This window comes from Mobula hypostoma, chromosome 3 (genome assembly GCF_963921235.1).
Source record: "Mobula hypostoma chromosome 3, sMobHyp1.1, whole genome shotgun sequence".
NCBI lineage: Eukaryota > Metazoa > Chordata > Chondrichthyes > Myliobatiformes > Myliobatidae > Mobula > Mobula hypostoma.
Window position 1 is genome coordinate 62323803 of NC_086099.1, and position 21295 is coordinate 62345097.

Sequence of the window (21295 nt, forward strand, 5' to 3'; positions counted from 1 at the left end):
CTGCCCCAGATTCCTTACATGGTCTTCCAGATTGCCCAGCCGCATGCACTTCTGGCAGATGTGACTCTGTGGGAGAGGGGAGTTCTCCCATGACTGCCACATCTCACATGAGAGGCACATCATCGTCTCAGGAGGCATTGTAAAGACCAACTGGGAACAAGTTTGTCCTCTGCCTCTTCTCGTCGAAGCCTCTCCAGTCAATGCCTCAAAGCTCCACTCCTTCACTGGCCCACTCACTTGCTCGTTGGCCTGATCACATGGCTCGATTACTCCAGTTCTTATTCCCCTACCAAATTGGTTTAAGCTCTAGAAATCGTACCTGCAGGGATATTGGCCCCCTGGGGTGCTTTTTGTACAGGTCATATCTTCCCCAGAGGAGATCCCAATGATCCAGAAATCTGAAACATGCCCCCTGAACCAATTTTTCAGCTATGCATTCATCTGCCAAATCATCCTATTCTTGTCCCCAGTGGCTTGTGGAACAGGAAGCAATCCAGAGATTACTACCCTGGAGGTACTGCTTTTCAGCTTTCTACCCAATTTCCTATATTCTCTGTTCAGGACCTCTTCCCTTTTCCTGTCCTTTTCCTTGGTACCATTAATGTACTATGACTTCCCACTGTTCAGCCTCCCCCTTTAGAATGGTGTGGACCCAATCGGAGATGTCTCTGCTCTGGCACCTAAGAGGCAACTTACAATCCAGGTGTCCGTTTCACGTGCACAGAATGTGGTGCTTGCTCCTCTAATTATAGGATCCCCTGTCACTACTGCACTCCTCTCCTCCCCTCTTCCCTTCTGAGCACAGAGCCAGAATCAATGCCAGAGACCTGGTCACTGCAGCTTCCTCTGGTAGGTCATTATTGGTGTGACGCTGCCCTCGATCCAGGACTTAAATGCATCTAGAGTCAGGAAGCGAGCAAGCCGCATCATTGTAGACCCATCACACCCTGGACATCGCCTGTTCCAACTCCTTCCTTCTGGTAGGCGCTTTAGATCACTGTATGCCAGGACAAACAGGGACAAGAACAGTTTCTTTCCGTATGCCATCAGTCTTATGAACGCTTGAATTTTAGTCGATTATAAACCAAGTCCACCTGTACATACACAGGTATACCTCATTGTATATAGTTCACGATTATTTGCACTATTGTTTTGTTTGTTTTTTGATTCTGTACAGCGAGAGCTCAGGGAAACAGCATCAAATTCCCTGTATGTGTCCACATACTCGGCGATAATAAAGAATTCTGATTCTGATTCTGAATCCATCCAACAGTACCAATGCATTGTTATTATTGAGAGTTACTCTGAACTGGCTGCCTATTCCCTTTCCCTTTCCTGATAGTCACCCAGGTATTGTTGCCGCAAAACAACAAATTTCTTAACTTATGTCAATGATAATACAATTCTGATTCTGTTTCTGGTCACTGTATCACTGCCCAAGTATTCTCTCCCCCCCCCCCCGCCCCCGCAATAAGGAAGTCCATTCAACATCTGTTTTGTCTTTCTGTAATTGCTGAATTGACAGATTTGACATTGAGACATTTGAAATGGTTCCAGGTTTTTTCCCTTCTGTTCCTGTAGGTTGGAGGCTTTTCATATTCAATTCACTCTGGTTATATTGCTTGCCTTTCCAAATGTTCTAAACTTGTTCACCAACCTCCTATCTCAGACGTTATGAAGTCCTCTGAAAATACACATACATTTAGTGGTTTGGAATGATCATGCTAATATAGCGACAATAGAATACAACAGTTCAAAGCACAATGTGACCACAGATTGAATTTTCTTCAGAGAATGAATAACCTAGGAAATGGAAAATTTACACTGACTTTCAGGGTATCTCTTCTGAAATAGGCTATATTGGTCCATGAATACTATCTTGCGTGTCTTTTGTACCGTTTATTTATTTTTGTAACTAGTAATTTTTATGGCTTGCATTTTGCTGCTGCCACAAAACAATAAATTTTAAGATGTATGTCAGTGCTAATAAACTTGATTCTGATTTCATAGGTCTGAGCAGAGTTTCTTATTTATTGTCAAGATTTGCTGAGTGTTGAGACCGATTATATGCATGTGTGGCTATCATTAAGGAAAATAGATTGATGATAGAAAGGGGGAAATATGATAAGGAGCTGGAATCATGGCTCCTGCAACAGTAAGAATGTGTGGGCAATGTTGATCTCAGCCAGGCTCTTTCATGGGTCTGTTAAGAATGATTTCTTGTAGATGCTCTATGAACTTAGAAGTTGTGAGTTTGTCAAAATGGATAAGTAGAAATAATTATTATATGTTATGAGGATAAATGAGTGATTTAGGAGTCTTTTTTTCATCTCTTTGCGCTACTTATTTAATTTAACTATTTAATATGTGTACTAACTGTAATTCATTTTTTTTTCTATTATTATGTATTGCATTGTACTGCAAAGACAACAAATTTCACAACATATGCTGGTGATATTAAATCTGATTCTGAAAATCTAGAATTAACTTAGTAAGCAGGAAATATTCAAAAAGTAGTCCTTAAATTGAAAGAAAAAATTCATCTGCAATACATTAAACATGTTTTGTATACAGTATGAATTCCTTTTCTATTCCATTTGACTTGCCTTTTGCGCAGTTATCTGTTATCCAGCAGAATTTACAAACTTTACTGTCATTGCATTTTAGGGTAAGATTGCATATCAATGCGACATATCTGTGAATGTGAAAAGCAGTGTGATGTAAGGGTCAATAAACTAAATAGATTTGTAAACCTTCCATGGATAACTTTGAATTTTTTATCTGCTTATTCAAAAGGAGAGAAAACAGTGAATAGCAAATTTTGCAATTATTTTTCACATGATCATAAAATATAGGAGTAAAACCTGTTGGCCATTGTGTCATGTTTGTCTGAAATAAACAAGTCTGCCTTTCATCAGTTTGATTAAGCTTTTTGTTATTCTTCTACAGCTGTAAGTATTTTTTGCAAAACATTCTAAATTACTACTTTGTTTACAAGTCAAACTGAGTCAACCCATTGTTTCGGTCAGTCCCTGAAATTTATAGTTAAACAGTTCTGCTTGCAGACACTAAATGTGCAAATGTATAAGGAAGTATGTTGCATATTGAAGTGCCTATCCAGTTGCAGATTGGTCTGACTCACGACAACATACTCATCACGTGGTCAAGATGGACCAAAGACATGCCTGCATGTAGTTCCTCGTCTGATGTGCAGTATTTATTTTACATTTTTACCCTACCCTGTAGGATCATTATCAGCACTCTCCATCTGACAAATATGGAATGTAAAATAACTGATTACATTGTCCTGTTTGCAAGGTCATAAGGTGGACTTTTGTGTTGATTGGCCTTTGTTAGTTTTTCATTTTGCTACTGCTGCACGGTGTACTGCTTATAAAAAGAGTAGATAAGTGAATTAAGAAGGTAACATTTGATTTAGTTTTGTGCAAGGAGATTTACTTCAAACATATATTACACTTCCAGAAGTTTCTACAAAATAATTCAAGCTTTAAATATAAATAACACCGGAGAAGTCAAAATGAGTTATTTAATCCTTTCAGCCTTTTCACCATTCAACCAATTGTCTTTTTCTGATTTTGCTTCACAGAAATGTTATCATGTAGCTTGGGAGATTCAAGAGGTTCTAAACTACATCATGTTCACAGAAATGGATTTTTTTTAAAGCACATTGCAGGAGTTGAACCATCTCAGTTGGATCCATTTAAACCACTTAGATTATCGTTGAATTTTAAAGACCTAGGGCAGGAGTGCACAATAGTAGGTGATGAGAGCATTTAACAATTAGTAGTTGATGAGAGATGAAGCCTGCCAAGGATGAATCATACTCCATCAACAATTGTTGTGGTGAATGGGTGGGGCAGGTTGGCTGAGAAGATTGAGATGTACAGTGGCATTCAAAAGTTTGGGCACCCCGATCAAAATTTCTGTTACTGTGAATAGCTAAGTGAGTAAAAGATTAACTGATCTCCAAAAGTTGTAAAGATGAAACATTCTTTTCAATATTTTAAGCAAGATTAGTGTATTATTTTTGTTTTGTACAATTTTAGAGTGGGGGGGAAAAAAGGAAAGGAGCATCATGCAAAAGTTTCGGCACCCCATGAGATTTGAGCTCTCAGATAACTTTTACCAAGGTCTCAGATCTTAATTAGCTTGTTAGGGCTATGGCTTGTTCACAGTCATCATTAGGAAAGGCCAGGTGATGCAAATTTCAAAGCTTTATAAATTCCCTGACTCCTCAAACCTTGTCCCAACAATCAGCAGCCATGGGCTCCTCTAAGCAGCTGCCTAGCACTCTGAAAATTAAAATAAATGATGCCCACAAAGCAGGAGAAGGCTGTAAGAAGATAGCAAAGTGTTTTCAGGTAGCCATTTCCTCAGTTCGTAATGTAATTAAGAGATGGCAGTTAACAGGAACGATGGAGGTCAAGTTGAGGTCTGGAAGACCAAGAAAACTTTGAGAGAACTGCTTGTAAGTTTGCTAGAAAGGCAAATCAAAACCCCCATTTGACTGCAAAAGACCTTCAGGAAGATTTAGCAGACTCTGGAGTGGTGGTGCACTGTTCTACTGTGCAGCGACACTTGCACAAATATGACTTTCATGGAAGAGTCATCAGAAGAAAACATTTCCTGCATCCTCACCACAAAATTCAGCATCAGAGGTATGCAAAGGAACATCTAAACAAGCCTGATGCATTTTGTAAACAAGTCCTGTGGACTGATGAAGTTAAAATAGAACTTTTTGGCTGCAATGAGCAAAGGTATGTTTGGTGAAAAAAAGGATGCAGAATTTCATGAAAAGAACACCTCTCCAACTGTTAAGCACGGGGGTGGATCGATTATGCTTTGGGCTTGTGTTGCAGCCAGTGGCACGTGGAACATTTCACTGGGAGAGGGAAAAATGAATTCAGTTAAATACCAGCAAATTCTGGAAGCAAACATCACACCATCTGTTAAACAAAAAGCTGAAGATGAAAAGAGGATGGCTTCTACATCAGGATAATGATCCTAAACACACCCCAAAATCCACAATGGACTACCTCAAGAGGCACAAGCTGAAGGTTTTGCCATGGCCCTCACAGTCCCCCGACCTAAAATCATTGAAAATCTGTGGATAGACCTGAAAAGAGCAGCGCATGCAAGATGGCCCAAGAATCTCACAGAGCTAGAAGCCTTTTGCAAGGAAGAATGGGTGAAAATCCCCCAAACAAGAATTGAAAGACTCTTAGCTGGCTGCAGAAAACGTTTACAAACTGTGATACTTGCCAAAGGGGGTGTTACTAAGTACTGACCATGCAGGGTGCCCAAACTTTTGCTTCGAGCTCTTTTCCTTTTTTGTTATTTTGAAACTGTAAAAGATGGAAATAAAAAAAGTAATCTTGCTTAAAATATTAAAGATATGTGTCATCTTTAACTTTATGCCTTTTGGAAATCAGGTCATCTTTTAGTCGCTTAGCTATTCACAATAACAGAAATTTTGACCAGGGATGCCCAAACTTTTGCATGCCCCTGTAATTGCGGACAATCGGTAATAAGAGCAAATATGTTACAAGTGCGACCCTGGTTACTTTGTTATACCACCAATTAAGTAAAACAAAAAAAAATCAGAATCAGGTTTAATATCGCCGGCATATGTCATGAAATTTGTTAACTTTACGGGAGCAGTATTATGCAATACAGGATAAATAATGAAAAAATTGAATTGCACTAATATATATGTATCTTAAATAGTTAGATTAAGATAAGTAGTGCAAAAATCAGAAATTTTTAAAAAAAAGTAGTGGGGTAGTATTCATGGGTTCAATGTCCATTTAGAAATTGGATGGCAGAGGGGAAGATGATGTGCCTGAATCAGAGTGTGAGCCTTCAGTTACACATTTAAAATCAAATGACATATAATGTATTCAATGTTGTTAATGAATTCATTCATGCAAAAAACATTTGGGTGATGATCCTGATATTAGTTGTACACTGTTGGGTTACTAATGTTTTATAACAGCAAACATTAAAAGCATAAACATCATTGGTTATTTGCCAAAAAAATCATGTTTGGCACATAACCATGTGTGATTCTATTGGTATCATGTCTTTTGCCTTGGAGTTGTATATTATACAATTATTTATTATTAATTGTCTATAATTACTTAAATTGAATTGGAACTTTATTCAAAGGTTCATTTATTATCAAAGTATGCAACTGAGAAATTCTTGTTCTCCAGATAGCCGTGAAACCAAGGAAGAAAAGAATAGCAGCACGATCATCAGCCCCCCGAATCCCTCCTCCCCAGACACAAAATGGGAAAGATCGAGTGAAAAACACAGAATAAAAAAAAACACATCCATATTCAAACATTCTCAGGGCACAGCAGCAGCTGCCACTCCCATCTCTTAACAGCAGAGTGATTCTCCAGTGATCAAAAGGCAGTCTCTACTCTCTGGTAGCAGAGTGATGCCCCAGCAATCAAAAAGCATAGTCTCTCCTCTCCGAATGCAGAGCGACCCCCCCCCAACTAGTAATCAAAAGGCAGGTAACCAGCGTTTATCTTCTGCGTTCACCTTGATGTTTCAATCTCCCTCATCCCTTTATCGGCAAACAATGGAAACTTTAATCAGCAAAGTGAGTCAAACATTGGCTCACACCCCGTCCTGAAGCCTGCTTGCCTCGAGGTTTGCGTATGCTGCCTCTGCCTCCCGAAATCCTCTTGGAGGTGGCAGACTGCTGAAACACCTAAGCAATCTCCATACTGCAAATCACAGACTCCAGTAATTCCAGAATCACATTCAAGATGAAGAACAAATGTAAAAGACATAAAAGAAGAGAATTATGTGGTTTCATGGTCTACCAGAAGATGTCGACTGAAGGAGCATCGTACGCAGGTGCATCTTGACTGGAAGATGACCATTTCAATGTGAATATTAGATATATGTCAAATTCTGGTGCAAGACGTGAATTGGTATAGCAAGATCTTCTGTTATTCAGAGATTGTAATGCAAATTAATAAATTGTTTCCAATTTTCCAAGAATGCTCAAAAATCCAGGGTTGGAAGTTCCCAGATCAACAAAAAATTACAATTGCCTGTAAAATACATAATTGAGTTGGTTTGTTTTATTATTAAACAAATTAATCTTCAAATACTAATATGTCATATGATTTAAATTGATAGTAAAAGAACGCAAGATAAGAAACAAAATGATGAAAACATTCAACAGATCAGACAAAATCTGCAGAAAGAAAAACAATTGTTCTTTCAGGTCAAACAACAGGAATTCTGCAGATGCTGGAAATTCAAGCAACATACATCAAAGTTGCTGGTGAACGCAGTAGGCCAACCAGTCAGGTCCTGACGAAGGGACTCGGCCTGAAACGTCGACTGCACCTCTTCCTATAGATGCTGCTTGGCCTGCTGCGTTCACCAGCAACTTTGATGTATGTTCTTTCAGGTCAATGGCTTTCTGTTTCTCCTTCCACAAATGCTTGACCTTTTGACTGTTTCCAACGTTTCCTGATTTTATTTCATAATTCTAGTGTCTGCAGTTTCATTATTTTCATGGCCAATCCATGCTTGCTGTAAGTGTACTTCTCTGTCTCTTTTCCCTTTAACTCTCTTATAGTTTAAATGACCCTCAGTCTTTTCTTTGAATATATTCAATAACTGCTTTATTGCCTTCATAATTCTCTGGGGTAAAGAACTCAACGGATATGTGACTCTTGCAGAGGTTCCTAACTTGGGTCCATTGACCCTTCAGTTAATAGCATAAAAAAGGTTGGAAATCCCTGCAAGGGAACAAGTTCCTTCTTATCAGCTTAAGTGAATGATCTCAATCTGAAACTCTTCCCCACCCACCCCCTCCGCTCCCATCCCCCAAACGTTCCGTTGGCATCTACCCCTTTGGAATCTTATCAGGTTCAATAAGATGACATCTCATTTTTCTATACTCCAATGGAGTAGAATAATCAAAACTTACTTGACCTCATCGTCTCTGATGTGTGAGCTCCTCTGTCCATCACAACTTTGGTAGCAGTCACGACAGCAAATTAGAGTCAAGTATTCACACCAAGTCCAAACAACAGAAAATCTGCAGATGCTGGAAGTTCAAGCAACACACACAAGATGCTGGAGGAACTCAGCAGGCCAGGCAACATCTATGGAAAAGTGTAAGCAGTCAGTGTTTTGGGCTGAGACCCTTCAGGATGAAACTTCCTCGGGCAAAAGTCCTGATGAAGGGTCTCAGCCTGAAATGTCTACTGTTTACTCTTTGTCATAGATGCTACCTGGCCTGCTGAGATCCTTCAGCATTTTGTGTGTTATTCGCACCAAGTGTTGTGACATTCCTATTGTACTAAATTATATAAACTCAAAACTGATTCAGCAGATTAAAGCTGGTCTTCTGTGGCTATCAACAATAACAAATGTGTATTTCATCATAATATGTAATCTCGCTGTGTGGCAAATCCCTCATTCTGTCATTAGGAAGATGTCATCTCAACTCTGATTCAGTGCAGAGCGCAGAAGAGTATGCCATTTTCACTGACATATTGAGGTGCTAATATGGCAAAGCTCCAATATGTGATATGTATTTGATAATCCTACAACTGACTGAGTAAAGCAAAAGTTCTATAGCAGCGGTCCCCAACCACCGGGCGGCAAAGCATGTGCTACTGGGCCGCGAGGGAACGATATGATTTGGTGATATGAGTCAGCTGCACCTTTCCTCATTCCCTGTCATGCACTATTGAGCTTGAATGCACGTGAAGTCATTATGCACGCGTCATCCATGTCAGCGCGGGAAGAAGATCAACTCCTCGAGCTTGCAAATGACGGCCGGCTGAGAAGTATGTTTGACATAACATCTCTGCCGGCATTCTGGATCAAAGTCAAGGCTAAATATCCTGAGATAGCCACGAAAGCACTGAAAACGTTGCTTTCATTTCCAACATTTTTCTGCGAAGCGGAGCTTTCTGCATTGAATGCAATGAAAACTAAATTGCGGAATAGACCGGACATAAGGAACCCCCTTCGAGAATCGCTGTCTCCCATCACCGCTCGATAGGACTGTCTTGCTGCAGGGAAACAAGCCCAGGGCTCCCAGTGATTCAGCGATATTGGTGTGTTGCAATGATTCTATATGTTCATACGGGGAAAATATGTGCTGTGTGTTTAATATCCAAACGTTACTTAAAATGTTATGATGCTATTGACTTACTTATATAACCAAATAATAATTACAGCACGGAAACAGGCCATCTCTGCCCTTCTAGTCCGTGCCGAACGCTACTCTCACCTAGTCCCACCGATCTGCACTCAGCCCATAACCCTTCATTCCTTTCCTGTCCATATACCTATCCAATTTTTCTTTAAATGATAATATCGAACCTGCTTCTGCCACTTCTACTGGAAGTTCATTCAACACTTACTTGAAGCTCCCCTGATAATTGACTTATCACTATATTCATGCGTGGAAAATATGCGCTGTGTGTTTAATAATAAATTCGTTAGATAAACCCTTTTAGAAACGAAATTGAGTGTATTAGCCATTTATCACCTATATTCCGGTAGTGATTAACACCCCTCTCCCCCCCCCGAACAGAATCGCCGAAAACGATTTGTGGCGGGGGGGGGGGGGAATCGGTAGGTCACGCATGCGCACTGGTGCCCGCGCAAGGGTTCATGGTCATTGTAGTCTTTCTGGGGGTAAACTCAACGTATTTGTCTGCTACTCTTGTCTGTTGGCAACCCTACCCCCATCCCCCCACCGGTCGGCCGGTCCGCAAGAATATTGTCAATATTAAACCGGTCCGCAGTGCGAAAAAGGTTGGGGATCCCTGCTCTATAGTATTTCCTCATCTTGTCACAAATGGTGATGGCTAAGTAATGACCAGTAGAAAGATATAGCCAAGAGTAAATGCATCCTCAAAAACAAATTGGCCTCTTTGTGAGTGCCAAAGACTGCACGAAGGTTTTGTAATCCTCAGCCAATGTGGTGTAAAGAAAAAACTGAGATGACCAGTTTACTATTAAACCTATGGGTCCAAACTAGATTTGCTTAATAGAATATTGTTATATAACTCCTATAAGTGAGGGTGTTTGCTAATTATACAATTTGATATTCCATTCAGAACTACTCAGAGGAAGCTGCCCATAGCTGCAAACAATATCTGGACAATATTTAGACGTGTGCTGATATGTAGCGTGAATGTTAGCTACTAGAATGGCAGGCAGTAGTTACCTACCCGTGACAATCTGTAGAATGCCCATCATCAAGTTTGTTCCATCGAATATTGTGGGGATCACCACTGTTTTGAAACTGGACCAGTAAGAGTGGTCATTGGGTTGCTTACTGCCACCTGAAATCATTATCAACACCCACAGTCAGAAATTATAGAATGCCTTACTTATATGAGCGAATGCAGCTCCAACATGCTTCTTAAGAACCTCAAAGCCATTCTGTCCATTTAGAAACTCGTGTATTCATTCCCTTTCACTGTCAGTTTTTAGGACTATTGTGTGTATAGTTAACAAAATGCACTATAGTAATTTCCTGATCTACTCCAATAGCACCTCCGAAACCCGCAACATCTACTATCAAGGACAGCAGGCATTTATGAGTACCTGTAACACCAACTGCAGATTCTTCTCCAAGTCACACACCATCCTTATCAAAATGCTGTTCTTTCTCAATTATCGCCATGGCTAAATCCTAAATGTTTGTACTATCGGTGTAGATTCAATAAATAGACTGTAGAGGGTGGTGTTAAAGGTAATTGAGGGTAATTAGAGATGGATAATAATGCAGGTTTTGCCAATAATGCCCACATTACAAAAGATTAAATAAACTCAAAAGAAACTCAAGCATTTAAGAACTGCGTTTAAAAGAGGCATTCCGTTCTTAATTTGACATCAGTTATTTGGTGCTTCTTCTTAAACATCCTCTTTTTCTTGGTTTAAATTCTCTAAGTTGGGTGGACCAGTATCTATTTTCACTTGTATTTATGCATATTTTATAATTAATGTGGTAAAACATGTCAAAGGACTTAATGGGTATTAGCAAACATAATTTAGTGCTGTAATACCCAAGCAAATATTATGACAGATATTTTTGAGGAAGATTTTAAATTGTGCCAATGAAGGAAAGATAGTTGGAGTATGGTAAGGAGTACATTCCTGAGTTTCTGGCTTTGGCAGCTGAAAGCACATTTATCTTAATGGAGCAATTAAATTTCAGTGTTCAGATGAGTGCAGTATCTCACAGGGTTCAATATCAGTGTCAAAATTAGAATAATGCATCAAAGCTACTTTTCTTTTATTGAGATCACATTCTTTCACTGTATGTTGATATAGCTGTTGTTTAGTTGAGGACTAATTAGTGGATAGTTATTTGCTGAAACTAACCAGGGTGAAATTTGAATTGCTGATGTATGATTGCAAAGCCACTCACCATGTCCTTGTACTTTTGTACTTAATTGCCCAAAAGCAGAACATTTTTGACTAACATCAGAGTGGTATAATTTATCAATGTTGCTCAGTCTGTCAGTTGTATAACTAATTTTAAAGACATCTCTTGGAATTTAGAAAGTGTTAAATTATTTGTCATATTAAATATCAAACCTTAAGTCTTAACTTTAAATTGCATTTTCCACAGTCTGCCCACTTTGTAAATGTGACTGGCTTCTGGTAAAGTTCAGAGTGAGGATTTTCAATATCTTTGAATTATTCTTTAAGGACAGAGTCTTGCAGAATATGTCAAAGATTGATGTGATGAGCAATTAAAATATTTCCAATCAAGATTACTTTTCAAATACATCATCCATAAATGCTTTAAATCGCATGAAAGAGGGAAACAAATTAAATGTAAGAATGTATGACTGATATTTGGAACTTGCCACACTATAAGTAACTCGCACTCCTGTCTTAAATTCAACCATGTCCTGACAAAAATCTGTTGAGTGATTGTCTTGACCCAGTGTTGTGTCACATAAACACACCTCCTTTCTCAGTTCTCCAAGGCACAGAAGCAGGTGGTGGTACTAGCCCACTTTTGATGGTTTTACAAATAACAACAGCCTAGAAATTGAAATTGAATAGATATATGCAGTCAGGAATTCAAATATCAACGGTCAAAGCATAATGCATCATTTAATAGAGTTGAGTAATTTTATATTGTTTGAATGTTAATTTTTTGAGAACTAACTATGTAATTACTAAATAGCATACATGTGGTTTGGCTGCTGTAAATTCAATCTTTGAAGTACTTCGATGCAAATTTAGTTTTATTGCTTGAAAATTGCACTACAGTCACTTTTTTCACTGTTTGTAATTTTAGGAGAAGCCATTGTCCAGATCATTGCAAAGAGGTGAAGATTTACAGTTTGATCAGGTAAAAAGAATGCTATATTTTGAAATTGTGAAAAATTCTAATTGTGAAGTATTGTATTTGTTATTTGTACACCCCAGAAACAATATTCTATGAGTTACTGTGTATTGTTTGTATTACGTCAGTAGTTTACAATTTACTTCAATTCATGAGAAAATCCAAGATGTTAATATCTAATCCACATTATCCAAAATGTTATCTTATTCGTATAAATCATGTTGCTATTTGAGCCATAGTTATCACAGAATTTTAACCTTCACATGAACAATGTTGACTTTTAGTGTACTTAATGATTTGAATATCTTACTTCATTACGGTTATGTAAGCATTTCATTATGCTTGATGTAACCGGACAACACTTACTGAAGTAGGTCACCATGCATTTCTTGGGCACTGGTACAATAGATGTCTTTTTTAAGCAGCTGGGAACCTCAGACCTCAGAGGTGAGAGGTTGAATATGTCCATAAATACTCCAGCTAGTTGGTCTGCATGAATCTTTAGTATTGCTTCAACACTTAATAATTATGTGTTGAATAAAAGACGTCATTCAGCTTGTATTGTGTTCACTGAAGGTACCTGTGAAATATAGTTTTGGGACAAGAGCCTTGATTGATTTTTCTCCTACACTCAATAAATTAGAACTGCCAAGACTGCTTTTGAAGACCTTTACTTTGCTTGAAAGCCACTATTCCAGAAACCAATTGAACCTAGCTTTCCTTGTACAAGTTCTCTGTTCATACACTGAGCAATGCATTTAACAACTGCTGTTTCTGCATAAGTAAACTTGAAAGGTTTATGTCATAAAAATTTGATAAATTGGAAGATCATCATGAAAATTTAAGAAGTTTGTTGCCATAAGGTAACCAAACTGAAAGAAGATTGAATATCAAAAAGGATATTGTACAATTCATCCATTTAAAGATTGCTTCATAAATAATTAATGAGAGCAGTTTCCAGAATGAAAGCCTATGTTATGGGTGATGCATGTGAAAAGAATTAGTTGGAATCCATCCTTGCGAGCTTTTATTTTTACATCAAGTGCTGACTCTCTTTGGGGCTTGCTACTTTGAAGTAGCCATACTCAGAAGAATGAATATTAGTAGTGCCACATCTAAGAGCATCAACAGAAACTTGATACTGCAATATTAGGCCTTGTTCGTCTTCAGCATCGGGAATGTGAAGCTGATCCCAGCGTATCCTCACATTTCTTCTTTTGCCCTCTACATAATGGCCCACAGCCAACAATCTATTTTAAACCTCTCCTCTCTTCTGCTATCTTGCCAGTATTCAACAAGTGTACAGACCTAATGGACTTCGTTATTAGGACTGAAACAAAGTTTCAAAGTGCATTTATTATCAAAATATAAATCTGAGATTCATCCTCCTGCAGGCAGCCACAAAACAAAGAAACACTATGGAACCCGTTCAAAATCTAGTGCACGAAAAAAAATTGAGTAATCAATGAAAAGCAAGCAAACAACAAATAGAATACCAAACATCAAACCAGAAGTCCAGGAGTATTCATTTTAGTTCAGTTCAGCACTTGATGCTGGCCATCTGCAAAACCAGTCTTTGCCAAAGCCCCCGAGTCTTCACCAATCGCCCTGATCAAGCTGCTCAAAAGCAGCAAGGAAAGAGTAACCAGAATCCAGAAACACATGCAACATGAACTTCAAAGTACTCCAAAATAGGTCCATAGCCACAAGTCTTGCTGATCAATCCTTTCAACATGGATTCCAATAATCCTCCGATAGCAGCTAGCGAGAGGGAGAGGAAGGCCAGTCAAATGCCAGCAGATGGCACCAAACACCCACCTGTCATCTGCTCTCACTTTCATTGACTTCAACCTTGCTCAACACCTCAATCGGAGAGAAGCAATGGAGCTGATCATGGACTCGTGCCAGGCCTTCAGGCCACACAGTCTGCTCCCAATCTCATCGAACTCTTTTGAAGACTGCAAGGCGCCAGATCACTCAATTGACCCAAAATCACACCATCAAAATGTAAATCAGAGGTTCCAATTGCACACAGCTTAGTAGTAGAATCATATTTGAAAGAAGACACAATAAGTAAAAAAAAAATAGTTTTGTGAGCAGTCTGCAAGACATCGCTGTGGTTGGGTTGTTCACTGGTGCTATTTTAGACCATTCATTTGCCTCTGTTCCCTCCTCCTTGCCATGTTTATAACATCAAAACATCTTCCACAACTCATGCCACATTTGTGTGCATTACCCACCCAGTTCTGTCAGTTCTTATATTGTCTTCTATAGGTCTTCCAAAGGTTATAATGTCCTACTTATTGACACCCCACAGATATGAAGAAGTTCTCTGGGAGCCCAATAGGATGGGTGGAGGTGGATTTGCTAGCTGCTGTCGCAGGCATCTTCTGTGGAATGGGGCTTTTCCACTTTCCTTTTCTCTCTACCCCACCCCTCCCCACCGCTCCGCTCCCCTCCCTGAATAAAGCTGAGCTGGGAGCACTGCTTAGCCTTACTCGCTCACTACTCTTCCTGAGCCGGCTCACTCTCCCTTCACAACTGTTGCTGCAGTATTCTCCTACACATTGTTTGTGTTCATTTCCAACTTGCATGCAGTTCATGTTATGAATCGTTCTCACGAACGGGACCCTGTCGTAACTTGACGACTGCAGTACTAAAATGTATCAAGATCCAACTTGCGACGAAACATAGCTGCTTTCTGCCCTTCCCATGTTATGTTGATTTTTTACAACTACTGACAAATTTCCTGACTTATGGAAGTTTCACTATTTAATTTACTGAGTGTCGTGATTGATGGAAAGGCTTTGAGGGATGAGCAAACGAGCCACTCAGTAGTATATTCATATTCTGTCCTCCTCATGTAATGTTGATATTGTACATTTATCTGTTTTATGTTTTGGTCATAGTATTCAACAAAAGAATCATGCTTAAGAGCCTGGTTGACAGAGATCGGAGTAGGGGCAGCTTTTTCTTATTTAAGTTGGTCATTACTGCTATTTATGAATGCAGTAAAGCAAAGCTCAGCAAAGCCTGTCTGCTTCAGATGAGGCAGTCTGTTTGATTTCTACTCTTGGACTCTATAACCCCTCTATACTACCACTGGATTCTTGGATCAGAGGATGTGGTTTAGAGGATGGAGTGTATTAAGTCCCCAAACTACACTCAGTGGCCACTTTATTCAGTACTTCCTATACAGTACTTAATGTTCAGAGATGTCTTTCTGCATACCACTGTTGTAACATGTGGTTATTTAAGTTACTGTTGCCTTCGTGTCAGCTTGAACCAGTCTGGCCCTCTCCTCTGATTTCTCTCATTAGCAAGATATTTTTGCCCACAAACTGCCACCCACTGGATGTTTTTTTTTGTTTCTTCTATGCACCATTCTCTGTAAACTCTAGAGAATGTTGTGCGTGAAAATCCCAGGAGATCAGCAGTTTTTGAGATACTCAAACCATCCTGTCTGGCACCAAAAAGTCATTCTACGGTCAAAGATACTTGGATCACATTTCTTCCTTATACTGATGTTAGGTCTGAACAACAACTGAACTTCTTCACCATGTCTGCACGCTTTTACGAGGGGTGATTGATAAGTTCATGGCCTACGGTGGAAGGAGTCAATTTTAGAAAATCTAGCACATTTATTTTTCAACATAGTCCCCTCTTACATCTACACAGTTAGTCCAGTGGTCGTGGAGCATACGGATCTTGGACCTCCAGAAAATGTCCACAACACGGGTGATTGATAAGTTCGTGGCCTAAGGTAGAAGGAGATAAGTTATACAGCTCTTGTTACATGTACATGCAGTTCAACTCTGAGTGATTATGCAGAAAGTTTGAAGTTAATAACTCATCGATTTCTGCCTTAGGCCACAAACTTATCAATCACCCCAGATTAGTTATTAATTTCAAACTTTCTGCATGGTCAGTCAGAGTTGAACTGCATGTGCATGTAACCAGAGCTGTATAGCTCATCTCCTTCTACCTTAGGCCACAAACTTATCAATCACTCCTTCTGTGGACACTTTCTGGAGGTCCAAGATCTGTATGCTCCAGGACCCGCTGGACTAAGTGCGTAGATGTAGGAGGGGACTATGTTGAAAAATAAATGTGCTAGGTTTTCTAAAATTGACTCCTACCCTAGGCCACAAACTTATCCATCACCCCTCATATGTATTGAGTTGTTGTCACATGATTGGCTGATTAAATATTTGCATTAATGAGCAGGTGTACACAATAAAATAGGTACTGAGTGTAACTGAACAGCACTTCTCTGCATTTTGGCCCCTTATACCCGAGATGTAAGAAAACACACATTAAAATTGTTTATTTAGTGCTGGATCAAAATTCTGGAAATATTGAGTTAGAATTCATCACTACAAGGATTACAGTAGTTCCAGAAACTCATGTAACCCAACTAACAGTTCCTTTATTGGTGGTGAAATTGTAATGTCTAGAAATATTTACTTTCAGTTACAAGGTTCCATGGCCCTAACCTCAGTACTCTAACTGACGTCATTGAGCTTTAACTCTTAACTATAACTTCAGCTCATATTTACTTCTAACTCCAAGTCTGTGATCACTGGAAGAAGCTCATTCCCCACTCTGCCAAATATACCTTTTTCATAATACAAAATCACTCCGTAACAATTGACAAATGAAAACTTTGCCATTTGATTGTATCGATTGTATTCATTTATTCCTCATGTCCTTGAAAAGTTTTCACTGTAATAAACATTCATGTATTGACTGACAGGGCCTGGAGCAAAGGATTTGCTGTGTTGGAGATTCCGAGGAGGAGATTGATAAGTGTTGCAAAACATTGTGCCAGGATTTTTTTAAATAGCAAGGTGGGAAAGAAAATTATAGCTGTACAAAGAGGCAGAGGGTAGACAGAGGTACTGGACAATCTCATGATGTAGTTCAGGTTGCATCCTTAATCAGGAAAGGGTTTTTTTATATATGATTTCTCAACAGTGACCTGGGAAGTCTGAATTACTCATTTAAATCAATTACTCATTTAAAAATGTTTCCATGGGTCAAAGCTGTAAAATATGTTCAAGTACAATATGGTTTAAGGATATCAGAAGACAATTTACAGCTAATGAACATTTGCAGTTCCTCTTATCCCACAACTTGGTCACATGTCATGTCATGAGCTTTGCTGAGGCCAAACTCTGAAGTGGTTGTTGGTAAAGGTTAGGTTGCAGTTTTAGGATTTTGAGACTGGGTTGGCCTTTAAGGAAGTAAGAAGAAAGCAAGGCTTGTCAGTGGCCCATCAGGGAAAAAAAGTGACCTTATTGTTGTGTATTTAATATTTCAATAATATTTAAGTAGTATTGGGGGTAAATTGTTTGATTTAGCATTCTTTATTGTTTATATAATTTGTATGGTTTTATGTGCAAAGTACATGAATGGCCTACATCATCACGCCACCAGGTGATATGTGCGTGTCTCACTTAAAGTGAATGAACATAAAGTACTGCATTTTGTGTGTGTGTTGATTGTACAGTACACGAGTTATTTCCCGGCTCCCTTGTCCTTTCAATTAGTTTTGAAGCTTTAGAATTACAAAACATAACACTCATCATGAAAAGTAGTCAGCCACTGTGGGAAGGGACGAGTCCACAAACCAGTTTAGGATTTAAAGCTCGGCTATTTTTGAAATGAGACTGAAGACTTGGAGGTAAACCGAATCTGGAAGTAGAGAACAGCCAAGTAAATGAATTCTTGAATCTGTAATAAACCTCAGGCTTCCATTCATTCTCTAACTGTATCTGCAGAGCAATGCGAGTCATACAGCTTCAGAGTAATTCGGATTATCAAATTGCTTTGAGCTATCAGCAGGGGGCCCAGTAGCATCTTTACATCTCATTGTAAGATGTAGACGGTTTCTGTATGAATGCATCTTTTTGCCACTTCAGGAAGAGAAAGGCTGAAATGATTCATAATTCAAAAGGAAAAAAAATATAAACTTGTACAGTCCCAATATGCTATAGAGGTTGCAGAGCAAAATTCATGTTTCTATAAAATGCACTTAAGAATTTCACACTTCGTTCCAAACTTCAGAGTCAAATGCCATAGCTGTAGAACATGTAAAGGATGTAAGTTTTTTGGATTATATCTTTAATTATGTGCTTTTTTTCCCGTCCTGTGTCCACATGAAGTGACTTTTAATTGGGTAAAATACTTAATACAGAAACATGATTTACATATGGTATTTAAATTCATTAATAACATTAGCTCTGTTTTAAGGTTTTTGGTTCTTTTTTTCTTATTGTTTTGAAAGACTGGTATCAAAATCAATAGCATGATCCTTCCTAGCGTGTCACACCAGACAGTCAGCCATTCTTGTCTGGTGCTTAGTGTCAGGATTGGTCTCCTTTCTGATTAACCGGCTCACGATATGAACAATCCTGACTCGACCCTTGTTTTTTACAAGGCCAAGTGGCTAGCTCGACGCTCAACCCGGCACAGATGGATAGCGTGCTCAGGGGGTGGCCCGACTTGGATTCAAACTTGGGAGCCTTCGCTCCTAAGTCCGGCGCTGATGCCACTGCGCCACCAGCCAATAACGTGATAGGCTGCCTCAATATCATAAGTCCAAATAGTCTTTAAGAAAGAAGAACAGCAGTCCTTATATAGGTCAGATTTTGAACTCATGCCAGTCCTGTGCCAATTTAGTTGAATTTTAACTAAAAATACAGTATCACATATAGGAATTTAAAATGAAGTAGCAAATGCTGCAAATTCGTAGCAGACTAAACATTTGCAAAGGAACAGCTGATGTTGCAACTGGGAGAAGTTAAGGTGGATAAGTGAGAAAAGTGGAATAAATGGAAATTCGGTGAAAGCATGAAACGAGAGATCAGATCAAAATGGGGGCGAGAAAGCCAAGTGAAAAATGAGGATTAAATCCTAGTATATAACAAAAATTAAATCTGGCAGAGCTGGAAACAAAAGGTTAATAATTACGTGATAGGGACGAAGGAGTTGGGGAAAATCCCCATTAATGTTGGAAATGTAAGTTATAAAACCTGGCTTAGTTGATTATCTGAAAATGCTGATCTTGGTCCAGAAAGCTGTTGATATACCTTGTTGAAAAATGAGGTAGAGAGTTATTTTTCCAGTATTGGCTAACTAAATAATTGACTCATTAGGCAAGAAAACTAGATATTTTTGTGAGCATCACAATAATTTGCACATACTCTTTTTCACTCATGCACAAAGTGACATTTATTGAATAAAATGTCAATAATCCCAGTCAAGACCAAGAAAGTTAATAAGGAAAATCAATACTACAAATGAATCCTACCTAAGGTGGCCTTGAGAATTGCAAGGAGTGAGCTCCAGTATTGATTGTTAAAGTATTGCAGAGTTTCTGGAAGCCCTGAGTTGCGTTGGGAATCGAGCCAGGGCACAGTGATAAATGGGGAAGTACAGATTTTAATGTCTGAAATGCACAAACCTTGTGCTATATTGAACTCAGAGGATTTTATGATCGTCTTTTGTGATTTTCAGGTGATTAGCTCTATGAGCTCAGTAGCAGAACACTGCCTTCCGTCTTTATTACGCACCTTATTTGACTGGTACAGACGGCAGAACGGAACAGAAGATGAATCATATGAATATCGGCCGAGGTCAAGTACAAAATCAAAAGGGTACGTTTATTTTACCTTTGGTTAGAGAAATAAGAAAAAGCAAATCATCTTTTGTTTAGGGAATCATAACAATGTATAGCAGTGGAAGCCCAATCAACCCATTGTGCTAATGATGGTTTTAGGAGAAAAAACTCTTCAAGATAATCCCAATTTTAAAATCCTCAGCTACAAGTTTAAGTACAAGTTTATTGTCATTTTATTGTACATGTATACAACCAAATAAAACAACGTTCATTTGGAACACAGTACACCCACAAAACATGTATCACACAGAGTAAATTAAACAAAATATTACCATAAATTAATAAAATATAATTCAAACTACATGTGCACAGCACAGTTAGACAGTAAAAGTACAGTAAATAGTTTGTAGTCCTAGTGATGAAACCTTAGTGGTGACAGGGTATTCATTAGACTCACAGCCTGAGGGAAGAAGCTGTTTCCCATTCTGGCAGACCTAGTCCTGGTGCTCCTGTATCTCCTGCTTGATGGTAGTGGGTCAAAGAGATTGTGGGATAGCTGATAGGGATCCTCAACAATGCCTCAGGCCCTTCTGTCAGTAAATGTCACAAATGGAGGGCGGGGGGGGGAGACCACGGTGATCCTCCCGGTAGTTTTTACTATTGTCTTTAGGGTCTTGCGGCTCCTGTACTACACAATCATGCAGTCAAACAGAACACTCTCGATACTGCTCATATAGAAAGTTGTTAGAGTGAGGGTGGCCTCAGTCTTCTGCTGTGCCTTCTTGACTAATGAAGAGGTGTTGTGGGTCCAGATTATATCGTCCATTATATGCACGCTAAAAAACTTTGTGCTTTTCACACTCTCCACAGCAGAGCCATTGATGTGCAATGGAGAGTAGTTGCTTTGCGCCTTCCTGAAGTCCACTATGATCTTTTCTCTCTTGTCCACCTTGAGACTTGAGATCGTTGTTCTGACATTATTTGACAGGCCTTTCTACCTCCTTTCTATATGCTGACTCACCATTGTTGCTGATGAGACCAACTACTGTTGCACTATCGACGAACGTGATGATGCATTTTGAGCTGGATCTGACAGTTCAGTTGTGAGTCAGCAGTGTGAACAGCAGCGGTCATAAACACGAGATTATGCAAATACTGGAAATCCGGAGCAGCACACTCAAAATGCTTAAGGAACTTAGCAAGTCAGGCAGAATCTGTGAAAATGAAAAAAAAAGTTGAAGTTTTGGGCCAAGACCCTTCATCGGGTCTGGAAAGTAAGGGGG

General features: G+C 39.1%; 1 protein-coding gene across 17 annotated transcripts in view; it reads left to right on the forward strand.

Moving 5' to 3' along the window:
* Positions 1 to 21295, forward strand: part of fryl (furry homolog, like) — a 376544-nt gene that overhangs the window by 144926 nt on the left and 210323 nt on the right. For all 17 annotated transcript variants that reach the window (XM_063043177.1, XM_063043178.1, XM_063043163.1 and 14 more), the window contains 2 exons: positions 12341 to 12394; positions 19910 to 20049. In XM_063043177.1, coding sequence (XP_062899247.1) covers positions 12341 to 12394; positions 19910 to 20049 — 194 coding nt within the window. The remainder of the gene's footprint in view (positions 1 to 12340; positions 12395 to 19909; positions 20050 to 21295) is intronic.